The 10,932-nt window shown below is 43.4% G+C and overlaps 1 protein-coding gene across 1 annotated transcript in view; it reads left to right on the forward strand.

Moving 5' to 3' along the window:
- LOC139289722 (teashirt homolog 1-like) overlaps positions 1 to 5,774 on the forward strand; it is a 33,374-nt gene extending 27,600 nt beyond the window's left edge. The window contains exon 2 of the mRNA XM_070911340.1: positions 841 to 5,774. Within this exon, the coding sequence (XP_070767441.1) occupies positions 841 to 4,367 (3,527 nt within the window). The 3' untranslated portion in view covers positions 4,368 to 5,774. The remainder of the gene's footprint in view (positions 1 to 840) is intronic.
- The last annotated feature ends 5,158 nt before the right edge of the window (positions 5,775 to 10,932 follow it).

A 10,932-nucleotide genomic window follows, 5' to 3' on the forward strand; every position in this document is an offset into this window, starting at 1 on the left:
AGCCTTCTATCTCATTTGGATTTATACATTTTGCTGGTAAACCTGTTACATCTCAGCGTTGTTTTGTTCCTTTTCTCCACGCCTCGATCTTTGATCATGTGTTCGCTTTCCCCTTCTAATCCGTCTTTTTGTTAAGCATTGTCCATGCCATTTTGGATCACAGAACAGCAGCATATTTTGCAAATGCATAAACTGTCTGCCCCAGACTCCTTCCTTCAACAATCACTGTGGCATTGTTTTGCCAGTTCCTGCTTATTAGCTCAAATAAAAATGACCTTCGGCTCATCAGGGTGGGTTAGGAAAAGCTGTGATATTTCCAAATTAGTGTTTTGTTTCTTTCTTACCCTGATCAGTTGCATAACCTTAGCATGTGAGGAGCTGAACTTTACGGACTGGATGAGTGAGAGGCAATAAAGCTTGGGGAAGAGAGAAAGAAAGAGAAAGGGGGAGCTGAACATGCAAGCATGCAGCTGGCTAACAAGGCCAAACAGCCAGTCATTTCCTGGGGAACATGAGGCATGTGTGGAGGAATAGGGAGTTGGGAAGGAAAAGGACAACTGTCAGAAGCTCAGTGATTTATTTTTCCCTTGGAGGCTTTTTTCACCACTGGCTTTCAGAGCCACATGTGTGTAAAATACACACAAACTCGTGCATGCATGCATACAGAAACATGCACACACTCACATTGGAAGAGAATAAAAGCCTACATTTCCAACCATTGAGTATTCATTCCATGTTATTTTGACAGTGGTCCTGTTAGTGTGCTGTAAATCTTTAATTTCACTGGGCTGACCTCTTTTCCTTCTCTTCTTTTCTCCCCTTTTTTGTCTTTCTCTCCAGCGTACATGCCCGAGGACGAGCTTAAGGCTGGCGCTCACGATGAGGAAGAGCACCTGCAGGATGACGGCCTCTCATTAGACGGACAGGACACCGAGTTCTTGTGCAACGAGGAAGAGGAAGATGCTGATGGAGGCCAGCCACCTAGTTACAGAGACTCTCCACTCAGCAATGGCACTAACCCTGACGCTGGATACGGGTCTCCACTCAGTGATGCTAGCGACCGACTTACAGACTTCAAGAGCACCTCTTCCAGGGATGGTCAGGAGAGGGAAAACTCAGCTTTGCCCTTCCGCCCCAACAACGGCCTTTCTTTCCAGGATAGCCTGGCACAGATGAAAGCCGTCTATGCAAACCTCATCTCAGATGCATCTTGGTCCAGCATCGCAATGGACATTATGAAAACTAAGCCTGCTGCAGCTGGCAGTGTCAACAGTGCCCTGACCACTCCAGAGCCCACCTCTACTGCTTCTGTCTCCACAACTACAACCACAAACAAGAGCAGTGGGGTCAACATGGCTAGCAGTCACCATAATGGCAGGAGCTCCAGCACCACTGTCAACCACACAGGCAGCGCAAGTGGCAATACTAATGGCACAGTAGCTAGCTCTGTTAGCAGCCACAGTGCAACCAGCAGCAGTGGAAGCAGCAGTGGTGGGGCTAGTAATGGTAGTGGCGTAGCCTATGACTGGCACCAGGCAGCACTTGCCAAAACTCTTCAGCAGACCCCCTACCACCTTTTACCAGAGCCCAGCCTCTTCAGCACAGTGCAGCTCTACCGGCAGAACAACAAGCTGTATGGCTCTGTTTTCACTGGTGCAAGCAAGTTTCGCTGCAAAGACTGCAGCGCCGCCTATGACACTCTGGTGGGTTTAACAGTCCACATGAATGAGACAGGCCACTATCGAGATGACAATAAGGACAAAGAGGAGGATCAGGGAAAGCGCTGGTCCAAACCACGCAAGCGCTCCTTGATGGAGATGGAGGGGAAAGAGGATGCCCAGAAGGTGCTGAAGTGCATGTACTGTGGCCACTCATTCGAGTCTCTGCAAGATCTCAGCGTTCATATGATCAAGACCAAGCATTACCAGAAAGTGCCTCTCAAAGAACCAGTGCCAGCCTTGGCCACTAAACTGGTGTCCTCTTCAGCTAAAAAACGAGCTATCCAAGATGCTATAGTCTCTCCATGCTCCCCAGACTCTGTCCATGCTGGTAGTGGTGGTGGTGTATCCCTTGGGGATATTGGCAAAGATACAAAAGCCGCAGCTAACCCCTATGTTACACCAAACAACCGCTATGGCTACCAGAATGGTGCCAGCTATACATGGCAGTTTGAAGCTCGTAAAGCCCAGATCCTCAAATGCATGGAGTGCGGGAGCTCTCACGATACACTGCAACAGCTGACTGCTCACATGATGGTTACAGGTCACTTTTTGAAGGTTACAAATTCTGCATCCAAAAAGGGAAAACAGCTGGTTTTTGATCCAGTGGTGGAAGAGAAGATTCAGTCTATCCCACTGCCACCAACGACCACCAGACTCCCTGTTCCCAGTAGTGGTAAGTCCCAGCCAGTGTCCCCTGCCCTCTCCTCTGGGTCAGAGGAAAAGAGGGAAGGAGGTGAGGATGAAAAGGTTGAGGGTGGTGAGCCACTGGAGAAAAAGATCAAGGAGGAGAGAGATGACTCAGGTGAGAAATCTGAGACTGACGCCACATCATATAAATACCTTAGAGAAGAAGATCTGGAGGAGGCACCAAAAGGGGGTTTAGATATTCTTAAATCCCTTGAGAACACAGTCTCCAGTGCCATCAGCAAGGCCCAGACCGGCACACCCACATGGGGTGGCTACCCTAGCATTCATGCAGCCTACCAGCTACAGGGTGCCATGAAGAGCTCCACTACTGTTCTCCCCCCAATGGTCCAGAGTGTCCAGATGCAGCCAATGTTCAACAGTGGGTTACGAGGCCTGGTGAGTGACCCCAACTCAGTCATCCACTCGCCTCGGAGCCCTTCATCCCCTACACCCCTCAGGAGCAATGTCACTGCCATGGAGGAGCTTGTGGAGAAAGTGACAGGGAAAGCTGCCACTGTGAAGAAAGAAAAGGAGGAGAAGATGGTAAGCCTGGAACGATGCCGGCCCCCATCATTAGTAAAGTCCCCCTCTCCTGCACTGAGAGAGCAGAGAGAACAATTAGCATCTCCAAATGACCTTTCTGTAGGTAAACAGTGTGGTATGAGAAGTAGCAGCCCAGGCAGTGTAGATTCAGAGCTTATCTGCAAGAAGGAGCCAAAAGAGAGCCTAGTAGATGGTCACAACAACCATTTAAAGAACGGCTCTGAGGCGTGCCAATCCCCAGTAACTAATGGCAACAGTCTTGGCATCATCACAGATCACTCACCGGAAAGTCCTTTCATCAACCCTCTCAGCGCACTCCAGTCAATCATGAATACACACCTGGGTAAGGCCTCCAAACCGGTAAGCCCAGCTGCAGACCCACTATCTATGCTTTACAAAATCAGCAACAGCATGATGGATAAGCCAGCTTTTAACCCAACTCCTCAGGGCAAGCCAGCTGAGCCCATCAACCACTATCCATTGTATGAAAACAATGACCAGCCCATAGACCTGAGTAAAAATAAGTCCACCACTAACAGCAACAATAACAACAGCAGCAGTGTGCTCTTGACCAACAATAGTGTAAATGGTAACAAACCCCTCATTTCCCTCCCGGACTCAGTCTCCTCTCCTCTGAGAGAGAATGCTCTGATGGACATTTCTGACATGGTAAAGAACCTCACTGGAAGACTGACTCCCAAATCTTCAACTCCCTCCTCCATCTCAGAGAAGTCGGATGCCGATGGCAGTGCATTTGAGGATGCCCTAGAGGACCTCTCCCCAGTGCAGAAGAGGAAAGGGAGGCAATCCAACTGGAATCCCCAGCACCTCCTCATCCTCCAGGCACAGTTTGTCTCCAGCCTGAGGGAGACCCCAGAGGGCCGCTACGCCATGACTGACCTGGGCCCCCAGGAAAGGGTCCACATCTGTAAGTTCACAGGCCTCTCCATGACCACCATATCCCACTGGCTGGCAAATGTCAAGTACCAGCTGAGACGGACTGGGGGCACCAAGTTTCTGAAAAACATGGACTCGTGCCAGCCTGTGTTCCTCTGTGGTGACTGTGCCTCCCAGTTCAGGACTCCCTCCTCCTACATTGGCCACCTGGAGTCTCACCTGGGCTTCAGCTTGAAGGACCTGTCCAAACTGTCAGCTGAGCACCTACGGGAGCAGCAGGCTGCCTCAAAGGTGATCACAGACAAAATGACATTCGGCAGCCCCCTGTCAGCCTTGACCACGCCAGAGGACGACACAGGCTCTGTGTACCAGTGCAGACTTTGCAATCGGACATTCGTCAGCAAACACGCAGTCAAACTGCACCTCAGCAAGACCCACGGCAAATCTCCTGAGGATCACCTTGTGTTTGTCACTGCTTTGGAGAAACTGGAGAAGCTAGACAAGATGGAGAAGGTTTAAGCGGGGTCTGGAGCTGAGGGTAGAGACTGACAGCTGTGGAACTGACTAGAATTTCATTGCACTAAAATGACATTGTTCACAGTTACTGCACTGGGCCGAACTGAGCCGCCAGAAAAAATCGGTCTTATTATTTTTTGTTGTGATAACTGCCTGACTGGACCATGTCTTTTCATGTTGATTTGTTTTTGTTTTGCCAAGCTTTTTTACACTTATTTTGTAATATATTTATATGCTATTTGTCTGATCTGTGCATGTATTTTAGTGAATCAAGGTTAAACACAAGATTTTAATCTTTTCATGGCAAAAATACAACTACTGCTTCAATGGTAAAAATGGTGAGTGGAAAAAGAATTTGTGGAAGAGAAAACTGTATAATACTTGATATGAAGAAGGTGAAAATTAAATGTATACACCAAAAGAATGAAAGAATACCCTGAAAGACTGAAGTAGCACCTTAGACAGTTGAATTTTGAATTTGTAAAGAGAACATGTTTTGAAATATCTTGCATTTGTCAAAATCAGATTGATTTTAAAAGAACAAGGATTATCATTTCCCCCTCTCCTTTTTGGGTTCCTGTCACTGCAATGTTTTTGATGATGAATGGCCTGCTCATAAATCTGTCAGTGTATTAGAAAAAAGAACATGTGAACATTTGGAAAAACTGAAATGCTGCTTCTGGTTACGAGTCAATCAGTGAAAAATGAATGGCCGTCAGTATGCAAGTTTGCTCAAAAAACTTTTCCTTGTTGTGAAGTATCACCTTATAGCAATTTTCCAGTTGTATGGTTTGTTACAACTTTCTCTTTCTAAATTGTGTCGCTTTATTCAACCGTAAAGAGAACAGTCCGTTACATGTAAATGATTACCAGTGAAATGTCAGTACTCCATAAGACATATCTTACCATTTGAAACAGCTCAACATTCTTTGTATCTTAAGGTGTGTGCATTCTCTAACTTTTATATTGTCATTTTATATACAAAAATGATAAAAAATAAAAACAGATGGTGTATATAGATATATGCTGTAGAGCTACAAAATGTCCTTTTTTAAAGAAAATACAAATTTAGCTTCTTTGGCTTGGTTTACAGAAATGATTTTAATTATACTTGCATCCAATTTGATGCATGAAATGGTGTGGAAAATAAATAAGCGATGCACAATGACTATACATTTCAATGTTTTATCGACAATATTGTAAAAAAAAAAAAATTTTTAGCACCGATTAGTTTGTTTCATTTCTTTCTCAATTGTAAAATAAACCCCAAAGCAGTTGTTAACAGTGATACATTTGTGGTTGTGTGTTCATTTGTCATGGTGGTGCACCAAACTCAACATGTATAAAACTTTACTCTGTAGCATTTGCTTTGCGGCAAATTAAAGCAATCACACCCATATCAAATCCTAACCCAGTGTAAGAGGCTTTCTTTTATTTGGTTATAATTAAACATATGCTTTGCAGAGGTGAGACTCCAAATGTCCTTGTCTCACTGTTGGTACATATTCTGTGTTCTGCAAAAGGCCTGCTAGTCACTGGTGTCATACCTAAAACTGATGACTGAGCCGCATCATACTGCCGATGATTATTATAATGATGAAGATGACGGGGATGATAAGGCTGTAAGGGTGCCTATTGTACTGTAAGAAACCCATGCTAGGCTTGTGACTGGCCTTCGGAGGGCCCGTTCTGAAAGAATCAGTGTTATATTAATGACGGCAGTGTACTCTTGCCTGTCTTCTTGGAACAAAATTAGATGGGTGTCTGTTCTGCTTGATATAGCCTCCTGACTGGCCACACTGAACACTGAACCAACCATAAACTAACACAACTATTCAGATGATACATAAGCAGCAAGCTGTCCTGTTCTCTGATCAACTGCAACACTGCTAACAAGGAAATACACTTAGGATCTGATTTTTTCATTTAGAAAATGACATTTATTGTTGTGATGGGGATGCTGCAGTTTAACGGCCTAACAGTGAAACTATAATCAAATAAACTACACTAACATAAAATGTGATATTTCAGACACGACTCATCAATTGGTGGCCCTATGTTGCCTGCATTGTTCGTCAGAGCCAGCATCTGATGCACATGTGTGCTGTCAATGCCATATTCTCACCACACCCAGCTGTATTATAGCAAGTTCTTTCACATTAAACAACATCTTTGCAGGATAAGTGTCACTTCAGCATTGCGAGCGTGAACAGGTTTGTTGTCTGAACTTTTTGGATTTCCACAGCCAGCATGTGATTGTCTAAGGTCAGTCAAAAACTATTTCCATTTCCACTTCAATGACTTTGTTTCCATCCCCTCTAAAGGAATGTTTGCATAGTTTCTTGCAGAGCGTGACAGAAGATTTCTGCACCTTTTTGACCAATCAAGCAGCTCTCACAACCTTTTGCTTTTCCCTGCTTTATGTGCTGTTGTGTCTTCTTATGTTTCCGGTCTGACTTCATTTAACATATACCACGACCTTAACATTTAGCTTTAGTGAGAGCAGAAAGTAATTCATTGTGTACAATGACCTCTAGGTGACCCCCAGTCAAAGGTAAGCGGCAAGTTATGGGGTTTTCTTCCTCAGGCAGCCCTGCAGGTAAAGCGTCTGCATCTGGAATTTGATCTCTCATCTCACCCTCATGTCTCAAGTTTCTGATAGAGTACTCACAGTGCCAGCCTTTGTATGGATGACGCCATGCTGCACTGTTATGACTTCCACTCCTCACACTCACAACATGTCTTGTGTCGGCTGAGTCAGTCACACACACTCACTCTCCCAGCTATATTAGCACGAGTGTCTTTGTGCAATTACACACCTCCTCGATCTGGCTGCACCTCACGGTGTTGATACACGGATTCAGTGACAAAGGAAACACAGGCAGAGGGCAGATTAGCCCGGCTGAAGATGCAGCTTCCTCGGAAAGGGGCTGCTAGAGTTGGGTTATAAAACAAACAAGGCAGATAAACAAGCAACATTTGGAGCAGATAGTGTTCCCGGCACACCAGAAATAAAAAACACCTTGTAGGTTTAATACCCCACAGCTAAACCTGTAATTTTGCTGTGCCGTCAGATAGCTGCTGAGCCGATAGAGACTCTTTCCTGCATTGTTAGAGATCAGTGCACTGTTTCCTGTGCGTATTCTATGTAAATTACATGCGATAATCGCCACGCACGGCACAATGCTGGTTCCCGTGGTGCAAACGGAAACCGAGAGTAGATAAACGCAGGCTGGGCAGATTTGCATAGCCTTTGTGTTTTGGGCGCTGCTGAACGTGAGCCCTGAGGATTGGTAGGGATTTCCTCAAGGTTTTGTATAAGTAAATGCCTGCTTCCTCTCAGGGCTGGGACCATTATGTACAGCAGACAAGGGTGGGTGTAGACAGAGGGCACAAACGGAATAACAAAATTACCTGGGCTGGTGGGAACACGGGCAGGGAGTATTAACCTGCGTAACTCGCGTCTGCCTGTGCCTAGACAGAACAGGGATACATTGGTGTTTGCATGGGAATGTGTACACTATCTTACTCTCCTGTACTTTGCATCAAGTATTCTGTATATATTTGTGTCATCTGTTATAGACCTGAGGTGTCACTCTATGGTTAGGAGTCACAGAGCAGTACAGGTAAATAAGGGAGAGCATGTTGATCCCAGTGCTTCTTATGTTTAACATTTTCTCAGAAGTTCACCTCTAAAGCCTCAAGGTGTGTTATTACCTTGAATGTATGTAACTCACGCAGCCTACCAGTCACATGTTCATGGCCGTCATTCCTGGTTTGTATATGATAGCGGCATGAAGATCATCGTCAACCACGAAACAAAGACAAAGCTCCCTCTGAGGATCCTGGTGTGTGTGTGTGTCTCTCGTCTATAAAGCCTCCAACTTTGCACACAACTCAGACGTATGGTTTAATACCCTTCCAAAATACCTCAAACCAAACAAACAATGTCTGACAGAGAATCAACAAACAAAGCAACGACGACTGAGAGCCTTTGTACTGGATCACAAACTAAAGTCGGAGAAATCTGTTTGGATCCTGATAAAACGCCTCATTGTGGAAATTGCATTCAGGGAGAAGTTATCAGTATTCACGTTTTGCACAAGATACCTGCCTCAGTCTATTTTTATGTTGATTTAAGTCAGTTTGTAGACTTGATTCAATTATGTTGCTCAGCTTCATACTGTAAAATGTGCGGGATCTGTGACAATTCCGCCATCCATACAAGCTTCTTTTTATTTTTAGACAGTCTAATCACAGTCACTGGAAAGGGGTGTATACAATACTGCAATTAGATTTTTTTAAATGTCTTTTATTTTCTCATAACAGCAGAACCGTGTTTGGTAACTAATAATTAACAATGCTGATGTTTTATTTCCAATTGTGTTAATTTTATCAAATGTTTCCTGGAATTTATGTCATTTTGGTTCTATAGGTTCTGCGTAGGGTTCTACCAGAAAATGCCTCGCAAGTCTTGTTAGCAAAACCTGTTGTTGTGTTATAGAAAACCTTTAGGAAGAATTCATATTAAACACACAACAATAAACACTTTCATGGTAAACGCATTTAAGAATTACTTACATTATATATACAATAAAAGATCTAACCCAATCATAGAGTACTTTGATATAGCTTTGACCAGCCCTCCCACTGTAGTGCATAGCATTAGCTCTACAGGTAACCTAATGAGGTCTCTTATTGATTCAGATACATTGAAGAAGCCAATAGGTTGTACAAGGCTGACTTTTGTAGATACTTATCAGAGTTATACTACATCATTCCAGGCACTGTCACAGTGCGATACTCATGCCACTGTAACTGAGAGTGCTGCACTCCAGCTGGTGTCAGTGGCAGTGTATTTGTGCTTTTTTGATGGACACGCGGCAGTCTTTCATCAAGGTGGGTTTATTTTGCAGTGGGAGGGTTGATGTGACAGAGTTGTCTTTGGAGACTGATGGTGTTTGACAGCAGCAGGCTAACGGATGTAGGAGATCATCTCAGTCTGCCAAGCCTTTAGTTATGATGTGGTGGTGGATGAGAACTGCAGGTGTGTGTCGCCAGGCCCTTCATCCATCACAAGCCCGGACAAAACACAAAGCATTCGGGGGATGAAATGGTTCCTCCATCTTGGTGGATGAGAGATGTGGTTTTACAAAACAAGATGTGACAGCTATCCATTCTGTTCTCACACTGCACTATAATTTTTTCTTTTATCCTTTTGTTCTTTTTTTTTGGATGTTTGTTTTGTTGTGTATCTTTGTTTCTTCATTTCTTTGATTTGTATTTAGACATGTAATAAACCAACCACCTTTTCATTAAATGTTGATAGAAATTCTTAGATTCCAACATGGTGACTACTATAAATATATCTGTTACATGTTTTCTATGCACACCTCCTCTGTATAATAGCTAATCCATCTCTATTTGCCTGATCACATGGGAAGATGTCTTTTGCTGCAATAATAATCCATATATTAAAGATTAATGATATATTTCCCATTATCCAGCGTGTATATGTATGATTTAGTCATTGACCTCTCATGGGTTTTTTTTTGAATATGAAAACTACCATGTCCCTGTCATTTCCTATTTCAAATCAAAGAGGTCAACATAAAAAATGTCTCAAAACCAATTTGTGTTTCAAAAAGACCCTTGAGAAATAGTGGCTTATGTTGTGTTTGATATGCACAAAGACACTTATCCCTTATCTATCTTTTCAGAGAGAAAGAGAAGGAGATAGAGGGTGAAGTGCTCCAGGAATCAGTGCTGCCTCCATGAGATATGATGCTGCTTGATTTTGATCATTGACATTTGCTTTTTCATGCATCCCGAAAAACAAGGCCTCCCTTCCATTAAGGAATTATTCAAATGACCTTCAACAGTCCATGTTTTCCTACAGTTTTGTTGTGGGAATATGAGAACACATACTGACATCTCAATTACTTATGCAAGGCTCAGAGTAGGCCCAGTGGATGCAATCACCGTGTGTGCAATCCTCAGTCACTCCGAATCACAGAGGCTCCCGGACAGACACACATAATTCAGACAAGTCAGACAGGATTTGCATACAAAGACTAAAAACAAAAAAAAAAGGAGGCATAAATAAAAAATGCACCATCTTGAGCGGGAAGAGAAGGTAGAGATTTGAGAGGAGGAGGGCGGGGTGAGGGAGGGAGGGAGGAAGGGGAGACCGGTAAATTGTTTTAAAAAGGTCTTGCATGTCATGTTGTGTATGTAAAAGGGTTAGACCGATGTACAGAGCTGATACTGGCCTTTGGCGTTTTGTTTGGTGTTGTATACCTCTGAATGAAAAGGGATGCACTTGTATTGATAACAATGTATTACTATTATTAATATTATCATTATCATTATTGATAATTAAAAATATTCTTTTGACATTCCTGGGTTTCAACGAAAAGTTACATTTTATCTTTTCCATTCTAAAAAAAACATTTTACATTTTACAAACATTTACATTTATAAATATATTAAACATACTGAATACTGGTACTTAATAACACTACTGACCTTAAAAATTCCATATTGTTCAAAGTCTTCTATCTAAAGG

Source organism: Enoplosus armatus, chromosome 9 (assembly GCF_043641665.1).
Source record: "Enoplosus armatus isolate fEnoArm2 chromosome 9, fEnoArm2.hap1, whole genome shotgun sequence".
NCBI lineage: Eukaryota > Metazoa > Chordata > Actinopteri > Centrarchiformes > Enoplosidae > Enoplosus > Enoplosus armatus.